Source organism: Gymnogyps californianus, chromosome 6 (assembly GCF_018139145.2).
Source record: "Gymnogyps californianus isolate 813 chromosome 6, ASM1813914v2, whole genome shotgun sequence".
Classification (NCBI taxonomy): Eukaryota; Metazoa; Chordata; class Aves; order Accipitriformes; family Cathartidae; genus Gymnogyps; species Gymnogyps californianus.
Genome location: NC_059476.1, coordinates 2,936,702 through 2,958,367, shown reverse-complemented (window position 1 = coordinate 2,958,367; position 21,666 = coordinate 2,936,702). Strand labels below are relative to the sequence as shown.

At 43.9% G+C, this 21,666-nt stretch overlaps 1 protein-coding gene across 1 annotated transcript in view; it reads left to right on the top strand.

The window, feature by feature from the left end:
- Nucleotides 1-21,666, top strand: part of PTPRE (protein tyrosine phosphatase receptor type E) — a 38,591-nt gene that overhangs the window by 3,425 nt on the left and 13,500 nt on the right. Inside the window, exons 2-12 of the mRNA XM_050898745.1 lie at nt 4,926-5,028; nt 5,303-5,370; nt 7,127-7,263; nt 11,657-11,747; nt 12,265-12,341; nt 12,465-12,501; nt 13,307-13,404; nt 15,515-15,634; nt 17,254-17,432; nt 20,553-20,688; nt 21,109-21,258. Coding sequence (XP_050754702.1) covers nt 4,970-5,028; nt 5,303-5,370; nt 7,127-7,263; nt 11,657-11,747; nt 12,265-12,341; nt 12,465-12,501; nt 13,307-13,404; nt 15,515-15,634; nt 17,254-17,432; nt 20,553-20,688; nt 21,109-21,258 — 1,152 coding nt within the window. The 5' untranslated portion in view covers nt 4,926-4,969. The remainder of the gene's footprint in view (nt 1-4,925; nt 5,029-5,302; nt 5,371-7,126; nt 7,264-11,656; nt 11,748-12,264; nt 12,342-12,464; nt 12,502-13,306; nt 13,405-15,514; nt 15,635-17,253; nt 17,433-20,552; nt 20,689-21,108; nt 21,259-21,666) is intronic.

Sequence of the window (21,666 nt, the reverse complement as noted above, 5' to 3'; positions counted from 1 at the left end):
AAGCACCGCGATTCTCTGCAGGGTGGGGATTTTCTCTTCCAAAAGTAGCGCGAGAGGGCTTAGTCTGGATATCCCCGTTGGCGTGGGTGGACTTCTCGTGCCCAGTCATCGCAGCACAAGTTCAGCCAGGCCTCAAGGAGACAGGTTGGCTAGATGAAAACTGAGAAAGGAGGAGAGTTCTCCTTTTATTGAGTTAACTTGTAGATTTTCAGTGTATAGAAAGCACACACTGATGTGCAAGAGACTTAACTATAATAAATCAATCACTGTTAAATCTGAACAGAAAGTTCAGCCTTTGCTGAAGCACTTGCAGAAGTTTTTACAACAACAACAAAAAATAATTTAAATACTCTGCTACTTACCCAATCCAGACATTTCAAAAATGCCTAAGTCCACAAAAAGTACGAAGGACTACCCAAAATACATCACTTGAGTGTGTCTTCACCTTAGCATCAGTCCAAATGATGGCAGGAGGACAGCCTGCACCACGCACGCATCTGCACTGTGAGTAGCATCCCAGTACCCCCAGCAAGGTGGTAACACGAAAGGGTTTCTGTCCTGTGCCTGCGTGTGCGTTGGTGAGCTCTGCCGCTCCCTGCAGATGTTCTCGGTGAATTTTGAGAGTTACCTGCTCTGTGGGGCACGTGAGGAGCGTTGAAGGACTACAGTAAAAATTGAAGATGCTTCGTTGCCCTCTGAAACGTGACCAGGTGAAGGAGTAATATGGAAGATACTCAACACTCTCATGCACGATAGATTATCCGGTCTGAAGTATCCCCTAAATTAACGTGTGAGGTCTTGCACGGCCACCAGGCAAGCTGGCTGCAGAAGGTGATGCAAGCTGGACTGAGCTCTTCAGCAGAGACATGGCTAAGAGTTCCTGCGTCCCGCACGTGGGGGATGCGTTACTCTGACAGAAGTTGTGTGTAAGTACCAACATTGTGGTAAACTGGGAAGCACTGGGTTTTTGTGCCTGCAGGTGACAAAACACCTCTATTAAAATCTGACCACAATTCTATTCGTAATCACATATTTTATAACGTGGCACTACTTACGATTGCGTGCGCTGTGTTTGCCATGTGATGGATAAGGTCTGTGTCAAGATGTTGTGACAGCCGCTCTTCATGTAAAATAAATGTCGGAGGAGGTCGGGATCCTTTGCAGGGCTGGATGTCTGAAAGAACAGTTCTAACCCACAACAGAGGCATGTGTCACTGCCCAAAAGCCTCTGTGGTCAGATTTGACTGAGCACTGTTTAAAGGACATTTGTGTGTCTGCTGAAGGGACAGCAGAGATGAAGGATGCACCTTGAAAAAAAACCCACTTGAAATCTAACCCAAATAACGGGTGAGAGCAGTTTAGTTTTAGTTTTGGAGAGGTGGAGGGTTAAGTTCCCTGTTTTTTGAAAAGAAGTTCAGACCTGTGAATAAATAGAGCCTGTCGTCGTGGGATTTCTCCTGTGCTCAGATAAACAATATCTGGTCTGTTCTTTGTCAATTGCCAGGATAATTTTAGGTACCTGACTTGCTATCTAGGGCAAACCACGCACCTTGCCTTGTTAGCTTGCTTTTGTGGAGGGAGAAAAAAGTGTTTTAATCACACTTTTATTCATGGACTGTTTTACTGTTCAGGTCCTACTTGCAAAGGAACCGATCCAGGGATGAAAAAAATCAAAGTTTGGGAGTGAGTGTGGAGCGAGGATCACGGGGCAGTTACTGATGCGCCTGCACTGCTGTTAGTTCCCTTTTTTTCTTGTGGGTGGTTTTGTTTTTGACACATACGGAAAGTGGGAACATCATAACCCTGAAGGAAATGGTGATACATTTCCAGAAAGAGCCGTTCAGACGGCTGGGCCAGCAGCACAGGGAATGAAGCCGGGAAGAACCCATGAGTTGGCCTTGGTGGGTGGCAGGGGAAGCACAAAGGGTTGCCACCATCCCCCTGGTGATAATCCACCTCTCTTGTCAAGATGAAAGTCGCTATTTCATTGTATTTCTGAAAAAATACCCTCAGCATGATCTTTTTTGTGTGGCTGCAAGCAGAAAGCCCTGTGGTTTTGGACCACAGCTCTCTTTGTGTTGGAGCAGCAGAAAATTTTCCCTGGCAGTGGCTGCAGTAGAGATCTGCTTTAGAGGACATCTGCCTCTTCGGCGTGCATTTACTCATATGCTTCAGTTGTCAATTTTTGAAGCAGCACTGATTAAAAAAATATTTCAGGTCTGTCTTTTGGTCTTCCCTTAAAATCCCACTTAATATGTAGACAGTTGTGTTGGCCAAAGATCTTTCAGCCTCTGAGTCTACAATGGCCTAAGCCCGGAAAGGAACTTTCTCTTACAATTTTTGGGCTACGTTTGTAAAATTACCGATGCAGATATTGAAGAAAATACAGGTAATAAATGAAACTGTTTAAAACCCCACTGTGCCTTACACACAGGCTCTGCAGAGGTGAAGCCACTGGTGAGCCACTGCAAGGCTTTGAAAACAGATGTGCCCGTGTACGAGGAAGAAAGGACTGTTTGTGGTTTTTGACCTAATTTCCTTGTGAAATGGTAGGAGGAGAGGTGAGACCTTGATGCAGAGAATTGCATCAGTCATTGCAGAGCTGCTCTGTCCTTAACTAAAGAAATGTAGAGGGTAGTCTGGCAGGAGGTTGAACTTCTCGTCTCCTGGGTTGGATTGAGGCTTTCTGTGTTTGTCTGGGAATCAGTTTTCCGAAGACACCCCAAAAATGTGGTGTGAGGTATATCAGTTCTTCTGAAAGGAAGAGATGGGTGATTTTTGTATTGTGTAATGAACTGAGGGAAATTTTAATTCCCTCGTGACTCAAACTTGTTGGTTTTCCCCCCTTGTGTCATGGGTCTTGACACAGAGCCAATGATGAGAACTAACACAGAACCCCTAAATCCTGGAGGATTCCGAGATATTGAGTCTGAAATTTCAAACTTCAGAAGTGGGCTAAAGTGGCTGCTTTTTGCCTATGAGGGGCAAAATAGATATTTTGTTTGTTTCTTTGTCAGACCTTGGTTTCTATACAGAGTGCGGTATTGCTAAATGCCACACAGAAATTGTTAAGCTGGTTTTTGGTGATGCACATTCATCCAGACACTCCTTCCAGTAGTGATTTTCTGAAACCCTGTCAAGTGATGGTTTCTGATTACAATTTTGTCCTGCCTGTCACTTTTATCTACCACTGAAATGTCAAGTTTCATGTATTTTATTGTGTTCCCTTTCTTTGTACTATTATGTTGCCTTGAGATACCTTCTTTCCTTGTGTGCCCCTAGTGCACCTGTGCCTCTAAAGGAAGTTTTTTTTCCATGGACTAATACCCTGTTTGAGCATCCAGAGAGTTTCCAGCTGCTCACAAGATACAAACCAACGCTCAGATGGTTTTGCAGCGATCAATTCTGGACAGTCCGTTTATCCATATGAGCTCTTTTCTATAATACTGCAGGTGTTATGTACTCCTGTGTATTTACTGTAATCTTGTGCTTTCGTGCTATTTTATGTCGAGGCTTGTGGCAAGATGTCTTCAAAAAGCCTTTGCTGCAAGTAAGCGAAAAGAAAGAGTTTAGGGACGTGTGAATGCAAGAGCTGTTAGGAGAATCACTGCTGCAGTTCTCAAAGACCACTGCAAGAATGGTGAAGAACTTGTTAAAAGTGTGTAAATGTAGTTTAAAAAGAAAAAAAACCCACACCAGCAGCAACAAAAATTGCCTTAATTTTGGAAGAGTGTACATCGATAAGATTTCTAAACAGTGCAAATGAAGGAGGCTGAGGAAGGCTGGTGTAACGATGGGGAAACTGGGGGGTCCGGACCCCCAGGGAACCATCCTGGTAGATGCCCTAAGCATGGGCTGCTGCCTCGGGTGGCTCCTTTGGCCGTAACTGAGGAAAGATCAACCTCTGTCTGTGTCCTATGGCGTGGGCAATAAATTCCAGGTGTGAAGGCCTCATCCTTCCCACTTCGCGAGGTCTCTACCACCGCTGTTACACTGACTTGGATTTATTCACCTGGTTGGAAAGAAAAACAGGTAGCAGGGTTGTATTTTGCTTGCTGCAGGCTAAGGCTCAGAGTTTTGCTTTCTTAAATAAAACATGTTGGGTTTTTAATGATTTTAATGTGTTATATATTGAATTGCTCAGTAGAATTAAAAGGTTACAGAAGCATAATGAAACTGAAATGGAAAGGGTCACATACATAAAACCACTATTAACAGAAGGATGAGACTCGCGATTTATACTAGATATAACAAAGATACATTTTTTTTCATCTCCATTCTGAGTATTTGTTAAAAGTCTCATCATTCCTACTTGTTCTTATATATATAATATGATACATATGTATTATATATAATATAAGCCATAGAAGACGCTGCAGTTTGCACTGTCCCCTCCTGCCTTCCCCCTCCGGCATGCTCAGCGTGTGCTGTACAGCCCAGTACAGCCAGCAGCAGTGTTTTGGACTGTTAAATGAGTTTAAAACACATGTCGCATCTCTGGAGTCAATAAAATCTATACAAAGGGTGGCATTCTTGGGTGATTTCTGTCTGGCTGAGAAACAGCTAATGTGCGTAAGGGTACTGCAGCAAACCTTTTGAATGGGCTTCAAATTTAGCTTAATACCTCGTACCCATTAAACTTACACTAACTACAAGTAAATTCTTTGCTTGACCAGTCATTCCAAAAAATATCCGTGATATTCTGAGCAGCAGGTTGTGCTTTTGAAGGGGGAAAAAAGCAAAATAAAAAAATTGAACTTTCAGTTTCAGCTTTGCATCTATTAAATAATTTGTGATGCTTTCGGTAAGTACAAGCAGATTATTGCATAGAACCACAGATTTTTTGATACACCGAGCACAGTCTCTGTACCAGATTAGGCAATCCGTGTCTCTAATCTTTCACATTTGCTGTGTTCGATCCACAGACTCTACGGAGGAGAACAATTTACACAAGGACGTACTGACTTCAATGTTGATTCTGCTCCTGGTCTTCATCATTTTCATTCTGTTGGCTGGCTATTTTTTCAGGTAGGTCTGTGCGGAGCTCTGCCTGCAGAGCTAGCTCAGTCTTGTTTCGATATGATCTAACAAGGAAATGAAATGCGTACTTATGGTGAGGCAGGAGCCTCCATCACAGCGTAGAGGAGGGTGCTGCGGCGGTGGTGGTGGCTCTCACTGTGAAGATGAACAGAAAGAGTTTCTCCAGAATTACATGGTTGGTAAAGATTGGTTTGGGAAAATGCTTTCGTTACCTTTCAACATAGTTACTCAGATTAACGTGGTGTGTGTATTTCAGGTTCAGAAGACATAGGAAAGCTGTTGTGAACTCTGGGGACAAAAAGATGCCAAATGGGATCTTAGAAGAACAAGGTATGGAGAGATTTGCTTTCCTTCTCAGTGTGAACTTTGTGTACGCACACGCTTGTTCACTAATTAAGAATTCAGTTATTCAGTTACGTTTGCTTTTGATTTACAATGTAAGTTATAGGATTGTTATTGAAGAGAAGATAGTTAAAAAAACCCAGAGGTCCATATTTAAGTATATGTATATATAATCTTAACTTTCAGTTGTTGGTTTTAAATAATTTTCCTTTAAGTTGCGATACAGCAAATGTTTCTTTGTAAATGTTTCTCATGCTCTTTATGTATGTTTTATCAGGGTGCCAGCTGAGATCCAGGTTTCTGGCGCTGTGATCTTTGTATTTAGAGAAAGAATTGCAGCATTTCTTCTTAAAAGGGGGGAAAAAAGGGTCCTTAACTCTTTGTGAAATTACTGGCTGGTTTCTGATCGTAAAGAGAAACAAGCAAGGGGATGAGATAGGGCAGTATCGTAAGCCGGCGGCAATAAATTAAAACACTCTCCGAAGCTGAAAATGTTTTCTGCTGGCTTTTTCAATGTGCTGGGTTTATTTCCGTCAGCGGGGAGCCCTTTGCGTGCGTTGCTCTGTGGGGCTCAGTTCCAGCCTAGCAAACATGGAGGGGCCATCCGTTTCCTGCTTCTAAATTATTTTAGCCGTAACACGGAGAAAAACTTCACGGTAAAAAGAATTACATCTTCGTGCCGGTTCCACGTCGCCGCGTATGAACTGGCGAGCGGGTTAACAAACACGGTGGCAGTCATAGAGAAAGTCAAACCTCTAAATATACCCGTCGGCTTCCTGTTCGGTTGGTGCTGGTGCACAGGAACCCCGGCGAGCGCGGTTTAGAGATCCCCGCGGTGGCCCGGCGCCGAGCAGTGCCCTCGGGCGATGAATAGTTAGCGCAGCCACCAGTGAGTTCTCGCTGGCAAGCGCGGCTGCTGAAAGTCGCCCCGTCGTTATCGGCGTGTGAGGAAGCGGTCTGCCTTTCTCTCCGCCTTTTGGTTGTCAATAAAACTTGTCTTCACCGAACAACGGGCTTAATCCCTCCGCTTCTTCCAGCCGCCCGTGGGGTGCTCGTTTCAATTTCGAGGTGGCCAGTTGTGCTCCCGAGGGGCCGGGAAGGCAGCGGGTGAAGGTGTCCTGGGGCTTTATTTCCCTGTCCGAGCCGAAGTCTAGGTGGCAAGAAGCGCCCGCAGCAATCCCCGTACCAAACCGTGCTGCCGCAGAGCGGTTGCGTGCCGGGGCTGGGCTGGTGCTGGGGTCATCCGGGGCAACTGAGAGCAAGAGCTCATCTTGGTGCAGAGTTTCTGTTGTCTGCCAAGTGAAAGCTATTTTTTTATTATCATTATTTCCCCTTCACAAGTGAAATAATCTAGCAGCATCTCTTTGGTGATAGATGCTAAAAGCTGTCCCTGCGGTCCGTGCCCTGTGATGGAGCAGCTCTGGGTTGGTACGCTCTTCGTCAGCAGAAGGACCTTCTTCCTTTCTAAATAAAACTTGGTCACATTTTAATCTGGTGTAAATACAGAAATCATTAATTTTACCAATAGTGGTTCTACATGAATTTATTATGTTCTCAAAACAACTACTTGGCCTGTGGTTTTGGTTTTTTTATTTCATTTAAATCAGCTCTATCACTGATTGAAGTCTCGTGTGCGAAGTATGTTTTGGCATCTTCCAGCCTAAAAATTAATTTGTAGTTGGAAATAGCTTGTTATCTGTTGCTGTGGACATGCCTTTAACACGTTCTTTCCTTGAACTGACAGAACAGCAACGGGTCATGCTGCTCAGTAGGTCTCCCTCGGGCCCAAAGAAGTATTTCCCTATTCCAGTTGAAAATCTCGAGGAGGAAATACGGGTGCGATCAGCGGATGAAGGGAAGCTCTTCCGGGAGGAGTTTAATGTAAGTCCTCACGTGTGGAGCGAACGGCTGCGTAGCGAAAAGGGGGGGCAAATCAAAACGTCTGCAACGATTAACAATTCTTTTAAAAATGTTTGGTGCGTGATGCTGGTATCTCAGAGCCTCAGCACTTGTTGTGTGAGCGTGCTGGTACTGTTCGTACGTGCTCCGTCGTGCGTGGTAACCCTTCATCTGGACAAAATCTGGAACGTTAATGGCTTTATGATACGGTGATGCCAAATTGGTAATATATAAACTGTTTGGCACTTGCTAACATTTAAAGAAGCTCTTTGGTGTTTGCCTGAAAGCTGGAGGAGAGGAAAATTGAATATGAATCTCTTTAGCATTGATTTTCTTGGTGGTGGTGGAGGGTTTTTTGGGAGTCTGAGTGTTTCACCTCTATGGGAAGTACTTAGAAGAGAAGACACAGTGTGGCCTTTAATATTGCCCTAGTGAGGTTTGACTTTTTTTGTAATTTTTACAACCTTTTGCTCTTTGTTATCATCCCATCGCGTCTCTATTTGCAGCGCCCTGTGCCCTAGCACATACGTTTCTATGAAGTATCTCAACTTTAAGGGTTTTTCTTTAAAACATTGCCTTGGTCAGAAAGGAGATTTTATTTTCTGCCCATAAGCCAAGCTTCAGTCATGTGTGGTCGTATAGATGAGTCTTAACCGGAGTCTGTGGTGAGCTGCTGCAGAGCCCGTTTCTATGGAGAAACCCAGCGCGATGAGTCTGCTCTCGCACGTCTGCGTTCGGGGGCCTTTTCCATACTTTTTATTATTTCTTTTCACTTTCCTTCACAGCAGAAGCAAGTTGCGCAGAGCAGTAGCTTAAATGTCAAATACGGAGTTGTCAGAGCCGATGCACGCGTTGATTAGACAGTCTGTTAAGTTACTTTCTTAATTGGTAGCATATTTATATCTGCAATTTGTTTGATGATATATTTAAAACACATAATTTCTTTGCCTTATTAGAGAGGGAGCATGGTGGAGATATTTATCGAAGTTGACAAAATGAATGTGAAAACTAATTTGACAAGATGCGTGCTTGTGAATTTTGACTCTCCTGATTAATTCGTTCTGCAGTTCGGAGCAAAACAAGCCATCTATTTTTATTTTTAAAACCTGCTTTGCTTGAATCATTTTCTGCACCATGCTGTGAGCGTGTGAGTTTCTGTCTGCACACAAGTGCTGCGTCGGAAAGCTGGGGTCCGGTCCCCGTAAATGAGCAGTCTGAGCAGTGACGGGGGGTGATGGTACAGAAAGTCTGCTTGATGCTTTATGAGGGTTTTTTTCCCCCGCTGTATCTCGTGTGGCTGCTTGCGTGGACACATGAGCTTGTTTGCTCAAGCCTGAGAGGGGGAAGAAAGGGTGAAAGACAGTTGGAAATCGGATAGCATAGCATAAACCAGGAAAGCTGACAAACAGAAGTCTGTTAGTGCAGCACTGGAAGGAAAGGGGCTGAGAAATCAAGACCCTTCAGCGCAGACATCTGTGTGATGACCTCTCCTTCGGAGCATCCCGCAGCACGTGAAAGCCCTGAACTCAGCTCCGTCCTCCACCAGCGGAGGTTACACCTCTATCTGCCCCTCGAAGCCGTAGCTGCCAAATCCTGCAGTTTTTGGATGGGTCCAAAGCTGTCCCCTTGGCACAAGCCGTTGGGTGGGAGCTGCTGAGCCGTGGTGGACCCTGAGGGCAGCCCTGGGCTGGGGATGCTCAGCTGATGGGGATGCGCCGGGGAATCTCTGCCCGCTGCGGTGTTTGCTTCACGCAGCCTGACCGAACGTGTCAGGGGGTCAGGCGTCTGCGGGAACGCAGGTACAGGGTCTCCGTTGTGAATTTGAAACGGATTTAGGCCGAAAATGGTGAGTCTTGTGAGCCAGCGCTGGCCAGGCGTGTGCACCAGCCAAAGAAGTTAGGTCCAAAGCGATTTTTCTGGTGAAAAGGAAGCAGAGCAAGTGCTGATAGACGAAGACACGCAGCGGATAGAAAGGGTTTGTGAGGACAGTTCTCTTAAATTTATGTGCCTAACGGTGTTCTGCAATACTTTTGATTTTATCCTTAAAGCCTAAACTACGCTTAAGAAGTACCGTGCACTTGCTGCACTTGTACAGTAACCAAAATAGCAGAGGGTCCTTCTGCCCTCAGTTGCTTCATTTTTCTTTATTATTTGATTTCTTTGTGAGCATAGAGCAGTAGGAAGAGTGTGTTCTTTCTAAACAGCAGAAAAAGGAAAGAAGAAGAAAAAAACCCATATTCCTTTCTGTATGGGCCCTTACCTCTATTTGTCATCCATAACACAAGATGAGCTGGATGTTTGAAGTTTATGATGGCTGGTTTATTGCCTTGATTTTCAGATTAATGTCTGAATACCTTCCTCTAAGAATTTGCTTTTGAAATTTTAATTTTGGCTTGATTAAGACATCCCTGTGGTTCATGCAGTGAAAAAAAAAGAGAAAATGCGCCGATGCTGGGGTAGATCGAGCCCCTCGGAAGCTAGGATTCCTGCGAAGCGGGAGCCGATAAGACTGCGGTGGCAGCAGATGACCCAGCACCACCAAGACTCATCGGTTCCTCGTGATTCGTGGGGTGATGGAGAGGACGTGATGAAGTGCATCCTCGATGAATCACATCCTCCCCTCTGAAGACGAGTGGGAGCAGCAAAACGGGCTGTGTCCTTGCACCGGGGTTCAACACCCGCTCTAAGCCATGCGGCGTGACGTTAGGAGGTTTCTAGGGAGAAGTCAGGGCCTTGCAGGAGTAAGGAGCGGGGAACAGAGAGATTATTTTGCCAGAGATAATTGCTTTTCGTGCGTTTTTCACGTGAAGGTGCAGAACTTGTATGACTGCTTATTGGGAATTTGTTGCCTGACTTTTGAAGTTTGAAGAAATCATGTTTGACGTGCTAATTATTTCTTTTTACGCAAAACATAAATTAAGTTTCTGTGTTTTATAAATTGTAAATGTATTTTAATTAGCAAAACTGTGGGCTTCATTCAAATAAGGAATTAAGCAGTTTGCTAAAAGCGGCTTTCTTTTTCAACTCTTTTTTTAACCTTCTCTCTCCTTTCTTTTACTTACGTTCACAAGTTTAAGTGACATTAAAAAAAAAAAACAACCAAACAAACCCACAAATGCACATTGCTGTTTCCTCTGTGGTGGAGGAGAGTCCTCCCCGCACCCCCCCCCTTTTATCCTGTCACCCTGACAACACGGATTGCTGCTTTTAAGGGGAAATTCCAAGCCCTGCTCTCTGCCAGGCAAGCAGGGATAGTTGCTTTAAGCCGTACAATCGGTTACCATTTTTTTCCCTTCCCCTCTGTGATTCAGACTGAGCGGTGGGAGGTAGAAGAAGGGTGGGAGAAGGTGATTGCGCATTCCCAGACCACTGGGATTTTACCTCGATGGGATCCAGCCGCTAACACGGGGGTTTTTTTAGGAGTTCAAGACAAGAAACTTGATGAAACTCGGTTCTCGTTTATGCATTTGCGGTGGGGGGCAGCCAGAAGCGCAGGGCAGGAGCCTCGTGCCGCGTCTCTTGATGAACGGTGCCTTTTCCGACTCTCGCCTCAGCCCGGGCTCCCCACCGCAGCCCGAGCTCGGCCGCTTGGCCCCCGTGGTGGTATCTCAGCAGCTTCTGCCATGGCGGTAGAGGGGCTCCACCTCGGGCACCTCCTTGTTTTCGTCTTCACCCTCTTCCTCTCCGTTTCTTCCTTTCATTTGATTGCTCTGCAAGAATGTGGTTTGTTTTTTTTTTTTTTTTTTTATAACTTGACTAAATTTATCTGCAGCCTTAGATCTTGCTGATTACTTGCAGGATTCGACTTGTGCTCATACAGCGACTTTCAGCGTAAAAGAATTGTGATTTTTTTATTTTTTTTTTTTCTTCCTCCCCCTCTGCCAGAGTTGGGCCCTCACCTGCGGATCTCGGCAAGACGTTTGCTATTTCGTGTTCTTAGCAGTGAGCTGTTAACAATCAAACTCTATTTATGCTATTGAACCAACTGTTATTGCTAAAAGTAGCTGTCGGAGCCGAGCTCGAGGGAGCGGCGCATCCGCGCGGCTGGGTCACGGCGCTGTGAATCACCGCGGCAGATGGCAGCTTACAGCAGCAGCTCAGAGTTTAACAATTTTCTAAATAACTCTGATCTCTGGTGGAAAAATTACTTATTTTTCCAAAACTGCTGAACTCGTTTTCTGTAGCGAAATCTGCCAGGATGTAGTTTCCTGTTATAGAGTAATGAAAGTTATTGCGGAAAAAAAAAATAAAGTATGTTTAATTCTGTTGGGTGCAAGGCAATATGTGTAAATGCAGATTTCCCCGAAGCCATGTGCAGTCAAGAGTTAGCTGTTTTCTAACACATTGACTTCTGTATCTTTTTTTTTTTTTTTAGTCATTAACACCTGGATATGTGCAGGGAACATTTGAAATGGCAAATAAGGAAGAAAACAGGGAGAAAAACAGATATCCCAACATCCTGCCATGTAAGACATTACCTCTTCTTTTAAATCAGACAATCAACTCTGGCACTGAGCAGGCTGGTAGTAGTGTTCATTTGCTGAAAATATTCGAGTAATACAATTTCCCTGGTCACAAATGTTCTTCATACGTTGTATGTGCAAAGCCTGTCGTTTTGTGGCATGTCTCTAGCTCCTGTTAGGTTTTTCTGCAGCGATTGTCAGGTGCTGTGCTGTAAAGCCTTAGCTCTCACGGGGTTCTACCAAATTACACGATGTCAAGTGGATATTTTAGGATCTCAGGTTAGTTTGGGGCAAGCAAATAAGGAGAAGTTTGGGCTTCCAGTATTGCAGAGCTGCAGTCCCGGTGACCTCCAGGTGTGGGAGCAAAGCAAGACAGTGGTGGAGAAAGTTTCTTGATGAGAACTAGGGACAATACAGGAGAGAGCTGGCTTGGGAAGTGGGTGCTTAGCCTGGCCTCCTGCTTGCAAGGAAATAACATATTTCAGATTGATTAACATGCCTGTAATGTGTTTTCTTCCAGATGATCATTCCAGAGTGATTTTGACCCAAATCGATGGAGTCCCACCTTCAGACTACATTAATGCGTCATATATAGACGTAAGTTGACGGTTGTCCACTGTTGGCCAAACTGAAAACTTTGACGGTGAATTAAATAAGTATTTTTCTGCTAGCATATGTTGGCATTTCATCTTTTAACTGCTGTGATATTTATTTCCATAGGGTTATAAAGAAAAGAATAAATTTATAGCAGCACAAGGTAATTTGTTCTCATTTCTCTATTCTGTACCTCTTATGGCCAAACCGATTTAATTTGAGATGTGTTTTAAAGGTTATTTTCAGCTGCAGATGGTGGCCAAATGTGAGGTGGGATTTCGAGGTTACAGTTTAAACAAAATTAAAGTGAGCATGAGGTAACCCATACCCTTTAGACCTGCAGATAGTGCTCTGAGCGAAGAGACTCACCTTCCCCCCTCCGCCCCTACTTTGCTTCTCTTTTTTTTTTTAATCTGCTTACTGGGGGTTTGAAAAATGATGTCTCCTGATAATACAGTCTGTCTAAGTGATCTTGATTTAGAACTTAGCATTTTCACATGAATTCTTACGCTGTAATTAGTCACAAATTTGGGGAACTTTGTCACCGCAATCCCAGACACAAAGGGATATCTGTCCCTGCCCTTCAAAAATACTCCTGTCCTGCCCAGCACGATGAGCAGCTCTCAGACCGTGGTTCATTGTGGTCACAGGTAATGTTGGACCTTGGCAGGGGAGAGAGCTGCAAAGCAGAAATCCTAAACGATGCTCCTGCCATAGCCTGAAAATTAATAATATTTCAAGAGAGGAGGTATCTGCTAGAAATGTAGATTTGAGTGCATATGATTGCATAGAAGAAAATATGATTTTTTTTTTTTTTAAGAAATATGTGGTATATTCAAAACCTGAGCAGTCTGTAGTAAACCCAGATCTGGTGGGCACCCAGCGCGCAGGGGCAGGGGTTGTTCGTGCATACTGCGATATGCTGCGCTCCAGCACCCCTCTTGAGCAGAGCTGTATTCTGTCCGCAGGACCGAAACAAGAAACAGTTAATGATTTTTGGAGGATGATATGGGAGCAGAAGTCGGCCGTTATCGTCATGTTAACCAACCTGAAAGAAAGAAAAGAGGTAAAGAGCTTTCAGTTTGCCCTGGGATGCCTCTACGAGAGCGTGCTCCAAAAGCAGTCGCGGCTGCTCAGCATCTGGCCAGTCACCTTTCTGACCGCTTCTTTCCCCAGTCCCTGTTAGCACATCTGAGTTTCTACTCATAAATGTAGTTTTCATTTCCAAAATACAAATTCATATAAGTTGATCTCAAGGAAAAAAATTCTGGTAGCTAATTTTGTCCTGCATAGCCCGGAGCCAAAGGCAAATTCTCATGCCTGTGTTTTTATCGCAGCGTGAGGCTGCACTTGTGGGTGGGTTTGGTTAGAAATGAAGATAAAAACTCTATTCATTTTTCTGAGTATTAGGTTTCAAAATTCTTTCTGGCACATGCACAAAACAATTAAAAAACAAAGCTGATTCTCTGTGAGAGTGATGCTGTTCCTCCCTGTCCCTCCATTCCTCCTCGTACGCATCTCGCTCCTCCCGTTGTGCGAGACTTTCTGCGTGTACGGGCTGACTGCTGAGACGCACACGACAAGCGTAAAACACTTAACTTCATTCCTGCTTCGCAGACTTGAGAAGCTGAGTTAAAATATTAAGGAAATGTACCATCTGAAACATAAAAGATACTTTTTAATTATTTTCTTTTCCCCTGGGGGACAGTTTGCCACACTGAGCATGCTACATCCTTATTTGAAATATATATAAGGTCCTCAAAAACTTATGCCCAAGAAAAAAAACCTTGTTTCCCCGGTAGTTGTGGGAGCGAGGAGAGGGAGGAGGAGGCAGAAGCCACCGAGTGCCGGAGAGCCGGGCTTTTCTTGCCCCCCAGGGGTGACCTCTCCTGCCAATGGGGAAATATGGGGATAAGCAGCAATAGTTGGCCTTGGGAAGGAGATGAGGATGCACTTGTGAGATGTGGTGTGCCGTATCGCTGGGTGAAAGTTGGCCTTCGTACCTATTTTGTGCATTTTTTTACAATAACGAAAAGATAATTCAGATAGTGTCAGCTCACCGCAGTGTCGTGGTTTAACCCCAGCCGGCAGCTAAGCACCACGCAGCCGCTTGCTCACTGCCCCCCCACCCCTGGGATGGGGGAGAGAATCAGGAAAAAACCTCGTGAGTTGAGATAAAGACAGTTTAATAGGACAGAAAGGAATGAAAAACAATGATAATGATAATAATAATAATATGACAATAGCAATACTAAAAGAATTAAACTATACAAAGCAAGTGGTGCACAATGCAATTGCTCACCACTCGTTGACCGATGCCCAGTTAGTTCCCGAGCCGCGATTCCCCCTCCCAGTTAACTCCCCCAGTTTATATACTGGGCATGACGTCGTATGGTATGGAATAGCCCTTTGGCCAGTTTGGGTCAGCTCCCCTGGCTGTGTCCCCTCCCAGCTTCTTGTGCCCCTCCAGCCTTCTTGCTGGCTGGGCACGAGAAGCTGAAAAATCCTTGACTTAGTATAAACACTACTTAGCTACAACTGAAAACATCAGTGTGTTATCAACATTATTCTCCTACTAAATCCAAAACACAGCACTATATCAGCTACTAGGAAGAAAATTAACTCTGTCCTAGCCGAAACCAGGTCACGCAGTTATGAGGACGGGCATTCCTTGTCTGCCTCTTCCCGGTGGTACGTCTGCGTTATTTCACTGCCATTGGAGTATTGCTTGGCGAAGCTCAAACAGCAACGGCAGTCCACAAGAAGAGCCCGTTCCCAATATGAGAAGCCAGAACTGTTAAATCTGGATGTTCCTGATGACTCCGAATGAGGACCGCCTCGCATTTCTCACTGACTACACCTAAAGCTTAAAAATAAGGTCAAAACATCACAGTCCCCAGGGTTAGGCACCCCCAAACAAAAAACCCAAACGAAGCAAAAGCTGTTGAGGTCTGGCTAGGTTAAAAAACAACTTCAAAGCTGTTCTCACCTTCTCTGCATAAATTTCAGCATCAATAGCACTAGCAAAGTGTTAAAGCTGTTTTGTGCCAGATGAGAAGCTCTGCATACTCACGTGCATACTTACGTACACTATTTTCAAATAACTTCGTTGTTTTATGAGTGACCAACAATGAAAGCAGACTGAGTGTTATAAAAGTCACTGTGTGTCTGTACAGGAAAAATGTTATCAGTATTGGCCTGACCAAGGGTGCTGGACTTATGGAAATATCCGCGTGTCGGTGGAAGATTGCATAGTTCTGGTGGACTACACCATCCGCAAGTTCTGCGTTCAGTCGGTAAGTAACAATAATGCTCTTGCTGGGTCTTCATTTTAATTTTGAAAGCAAATTGTTACAATGCCAAATATTTGCTTAAAAGAAATTCAGGAAATTAGTTCAGCACATTTGCAAATCGAGGAAGGCTTGGCACCTCTCCGAGGCCGGGAAGCAAGCTCCGCAGGTCAGCATGCATCCCATCCGCTACGGTTTAATGGATCGCAAGAGGTTCTGCTCGGTTTCTTCTTGTCTGTAGCCAAGGGCCACAGAAAGTCATTCCTTGGGACTGTCAGGGAGGGAGCAGGGGAGCAGTGTCTTCACCTTTTTTGGGACAAATTGCATGGATAAATAAATGAGTGAATTTGGATATGTTTGCGTATTTGGAGTAGTCTGTGGATATTAGTTGGCCAATGTTAGCCGGCATTACAGCTTGATTTCTGTTGTTCTCCGGCACAAGTTAAAGCTTTAGATCACAAGAGAGATGGTGGGGATGACTTTGCTCTTGTCCGCAGTGTGTAGCCTTGTACGGGAGCAAATTGCTAGAGATCCTCACCCCTAAAGGGAGGGCTGCTGTGTTTGCAATGCAATGACCATCTAATTCAGATTGAAGACTGAAGATAATATGGGCTGGTGAGAGGTGATAAACCACGTGTAGCTGTGTAGAACTACATGGAGAGCTCAGAACCCCTCAAAATAGGGATGGATTCATTCAGCATTAGTTACAGATTCTGAACTATGAAGCAGTCTCTGCTGATCTAGCTTGGAGATCAGTTTGGTGTGGCTCGTGATCGCCGATAAGGCATCGCCGATAAAAACGCTCAGAGAAACTGTGCTCAGAAAGCAGAATGGGAAAGAAGGAACGGTACAGAGATGTATGTACTGTGGATAAGCTGAAGGGCTGGAAAGTTTATGGATGGACCAGACTGCCTTTCACTTGTTGATCTCTGCTGAGTATGTGTTTGTAGGTTTTGGTTATCCATTGACGGAAACAAGGCAACCTTACAAAACCAATTGGCTTTCTCCAGTTTGAAAGAAATGGCCTTGACCCTGGCTAACAGGCTGAAAGCTTGTGAGACAGATGCGCTTTCTAACCTTAAGGATAGGTTGTGGTTAGTGAATGCAGGCGAAACGATGCTGAGCTCTGCTGTCGTTGCTTCTGCAGCGTCTTCTCTTTTATTCTTGAAGAGGAGGTCAGATCATGAGCCTGTCAGTAGCTGGCCGTGAGAGGTGCAGCCCTTCTTTCGTTTTTCGTACGTGATATGGCAACAGCTGGCATTTGGCATCTCATAGCGATGCAAATCCTGAATGTTTAGACTGAATTTTGTGAGCTTCGTCTGAGGCTGCTAAAAGAAGTGTTGTGAGGATTTCATAAGTGAAAAAAGAACTTAAGATTTGATCTGTTATTAACATAAATTGTGAGTCTTACTCTTTGCAATCCTATCCTGGGATTATTCCAGTTTTCACTGCAAAGATGCATTTTAATAATATATGGTAATTTTACTCTGTGTTTGTATTTTACATACACTGTAAACTTCTAATCCTTGAGTCAGGCTCTAAGTGTTGCAGGAATTAAAGTCATAAATAACCACAGCAGTTTGTTTATAAATCTTTGCATGAAAAATGAAATGTCAAACTCGGAGTCTGTGTGTTCCCTGCAGCTTCATGACGGTTGTAAAGCTCCCAGGCTTGTTACGCAGCTTCACTTTACCAGCTGGCCTGATTTCGGGGTGCCTTTCACACCTATTGGGATGCTGAAATTCCTGAAAAAAGTCAAAACGTTGAATCCTGCCCATGCTGGACCGATTGTGGTTCACTGTAGGTATGTATGTGCTCTTCAAGCCGTTCTCTTAGCTTGGCCTGGAGTTACGTGTATAATATCAAGGCTAAATTTTAATCTTCTGTTCACAGGCTATGAAGTTTGTGTGTGTATGTAGGTGTGTGTGTATATATATATATTTACTTCCGTATTCATATATATAAAGGGCAATAATATGCTGAGCTTTTTGAGAGCCCGGGGTAAAAACAATTTCAAAAGATCTGTCTTTGCTGTCACTTTAATGCTCCACCAGAAATTGTTGTGTTGTGTTGTTTTGTTTTGTTTTTTATCCATGAGTGATATCCAGTGTTTGGTATAAATATGTTCTTTGTCAGAAAAACAGACTTGTAATACAAAGCAGTGACCTTTGCCACTAAATGCTCCTCTGAGAATTCATCCCCCACTTCTCCCACAGTAAAATGGCAGTTTGCTATGTAAATTATCCATTAAATGCCTAGAAAGTTTTGAATAAAGACTTGCATTTAAGAGACTTAAATGCTGCAATTTTAAAAATGTACTACATACCAATACAGAACATATTCCCACTCTTTCGGTGACACACACATGAACGTTCTGCTATTAAAAGCTTGTGCTAAACTGTTTGAAATCTTATGTTAATGAATCCACAAACAAACTCCAAATCAGTTTTAAGAGAATAATTACAATCTCTATAGCGACTGTAAGCTCGCAACTGAGGAAGAAGTGTCTTTTCAGGAGCAATTATCGTAGCAAGGTTAGAATAACAAGAAAAGAATAGCAGCTTTATCTTTCTGGGTCTTGTTTTTAAGGAAATGGTTGTAGATTCATGTGTGTGTTTCTTTTTCTCTTGCTTGTGTCAGACATCTAGAAATGCTCTCCAAGAGTCCTTGAAGCGTGTACTATTGAAGAAGAGCGTGTTTGTCCTGACCAAGCCAGCTTTTTTGTTCCTTATTTCCATCCAGATCTTACCTTGCTAGGATTCATCTTCTCTCCCAGGTGTCATACATAAGAGGCTTAAAGAAAAGCTTTAAATGGAAAAAGAAGATTTTAGTAGTCTCACATAGTCTTTCCTTTGAGAAACCCAAAATATTTTTATAGCCTTTTGCCGTGACGTTCTGTGGAGACTCATACTGGACTTGAGCTTTATTTGCACCAGCAGGAAATTCTGTACTTAGTTTAATCAGCAGAAGTAGAGACAAAATAAAGGAAAATATAAAATATCTTAATAAAAATCTGCAGAGATTTAAATATAATGGTCCAACGGAATGCGGTAACACTGTTATATGTCAGTGCTGGGGGCTAGTGCAGTACTTGAGCCTGCGTTAGAAATAAAGAATGAGAGAGGTGACACTTAATTTCCGTTACAGTTCAGGATATGACACTATTGAATTGTTGAAAAAAGGAAAGGGAAACTCATCGATAGTGAGTAACCATCCATTTTTAGTGAGCTTTTATAGAAATATCATCCAGTCGTTCTGACAAAAGCTGCTCAATTGGAATCTTTTGGAAGTTAATAAAACACTAATTCAGCATTTGGAAGTGAAGAAGAGCAGATAAAATGGGGGAGGGCGAGCAGAATTTCCTGCCAATTCTTTTTTTTTTTCCAGAAGTTTTCAGAAAGATCTTTTTTAGTGAGCAGCGGGCTGCATGGAGGAATAGCTGAGTAAGGGATAGCCTAGAGTGGGTTAAGGATGGATAAAATCAGGGAACTTCCAAGGCAGATTTCACCGGGTTGGTGAAATTACCAGCTTTAGCAGGAACATGCATGGATTGAATTAAGCACTGATCTGAAGTAGGGTAACCTTGGGGCAGAGGCGCGGGGAGGGAACAAGGATGTGTAAAAAGGGATCGTATCTGTAAAGGGGAGAGAAGTGAGGAAGCTGAGCGCGGGGCTCAGTGGGTAAAAGCTGACAGGACTGAGCAATGAAGGACAAGTGTGAGCTGGCGATGAGCGACCCATGCTCGGAGGTGGTTTCCAGGACACGTCAGGAAGAGGAAAATCTCTGTAAACTGAGCGTCAAGACAGTAGGACTCGAGGTGGACCCGTCCGCGGCCGCAGAGGTCGAACATGAATGAAAGGAAGCGAGAGGGCAGGGAGCCTTGGCCGCCACGGGGTGGAAGCTGCAGCGGCCCGTGGTCAATGGCCGCCGAGGGGTGGGAGCGCTGGAGCGGGCCGCGGCTGGGCGAGGAGAGAGGGGAGCCTGCCAAACCGACGGTGAAACGCAAAGGGATTTGGAGGCAGAAGGTTACAGTGGGCTTGTTCACTGTGAAGGAGTTGCGTGAAAGGTTGGTGGAGGGCCGTGGTACTCCATGGGTCTGCTCGTCTCCATCGTCCCTCCGGACCTCTGGAACAGGAGGACTCGGGGGCTTTGGTTTCACGGGGTGTTTGCCGTTAAAAGTATGTGTGTGTACATAGAAACTAAGTCGTATTATGCATGCAATCATTTATTTTTGGTGTTATTTAAAACCTAATGTTTCCTTGCTGAAAATTGATCTGTGTCTTTGAGCGCGCCGGGATGGGGGGAGAGATTTTTGTCGCGTTTCAGAAGGTGTTTGTGGACATGACTGCAGTTGCTGTACAAAGTAAGCAAACAGAAGGTTAAAGGAGAACTATTAATGCCTAGCACAGGATGCCATGCCCTTTTCCTCTGAAAGGAAGAGCTGAAAGTCGCTGGAGTTGTGTAATTTATAATGATCGTGCTCCCTCTCGTGGCTGTTGAAGGATAGAAAAAAAAAGATTTTGGGATGGCACTGCTAGGAAGTACAGAACTTGTAACATGTAACTATTATCTAAGTAGCATGCGACAGCAACCATGCAGAAAAGAGCTAAAAATTAAGGAAAAAATATTTAAAATTTCATCTTAGACTGAACTATTATAGCTAGTCAAGCAGAATTTTTTTTCCTTTTCTAATATAATTCTGATGTCATCATTTCTGAGCTGTTAAGAGGTGACTCTTTATGTTAAAAACGTACACACCTTTTTTTTTTTGCTATCAACGTTAAAATAAAAAATGAAATTTTATGTTTCACAGTGAGTATTTCAGTCTGGTGTAAACCTGGACACCAGTATTCTACCTGTGTCATTGCTGCAGCAATTCCTGTAACTCAGTTGAGCTTTTTTTTGTTTTTATTTCCTTTTCAAGCGCTGGTGTGGGTCGCACAGGCACGTTTATCGTTATAGATGCCATAATAGACATGATGCACGCGGAACAGAAAGTCGATGTTTTTGAGTTTGTTTCCAGAATCCGTAATCAACGTCCGCAGATGGTTCAGACTGACGTAAGTGGACTTTAATCAGTTAAAATCACAACTTTTCACAGTCGAAGAAGAATATGCTTCTGTATTTCCACTCTGATATGCATCCCAGTATGTCCCGTTCTGTTGCACACCTGGATAACTGGAAAATGAACAGAGCCCAGTAGAAGGATGGGGTTGGGGAAGAAGGTAGAGGCATGTTAGGGCTGTGAAGACGACCAGAAGGCACGTTATCTTTAGGTATCATGTCCAGGTCTCCCCATGCACAAGAGAGTGGAATTTTAGCGAATTTAAGTGATGTAACAGGAGAACTGTTTTAGCTTAGGGTGTATTCTGATAATTAGTCGATGGTAGGCCAAATGAGATAGCTGGAAGTGCCAGATTTGATAGTTTCACTTCCTTGCTTTGCAGTATGCTTATATGGCTGGGTTTTGTTGGTTCCAGATGCAATACTCCTTCATTTATCAAGCCTTACTTGAATACTACCTCTACGGTGACACGGAGCTAGATGTGTCGTCCTTAGAAAAACATCTACAGACATCACACAACGCGGCGCCAAACCTTGTCAAAATAGGGCTAGAAGAAGAGTTTAAAGTAAGTATGAAAGTCCTTTGCCATAGGATTTCTAAGTGTGGAAACATTTAAGCCGAAAAGATACTTCAAAAGCAGGCAAAGTGTAACCTTAAAAGAAAAAGTCCATCAAAACAGAACAAGTTGTTTTATTTTGTGCTTGCTGTGCTTGGGTCCTGCGGAGTCGGTGAATGGGGCCTTGCTTGACATCCTGTTCTGCAAAGGCTCATTCAAAGCTACATCGTTTTACGGACCTTTTCCTATATGCTTTCTGTTTGTTTATAAAAGAAAAATGGAATTATTCTTTCGGTCTGGTACTAGATGCCAGATCAGATAATGCTGGAAGAGGGAGCTGGATTACGTGCACCTAATTTGCATCTCAACGGGATTGTTAACTCGGTGATGACTGACGGCAGAGGGAATTGCACAGAA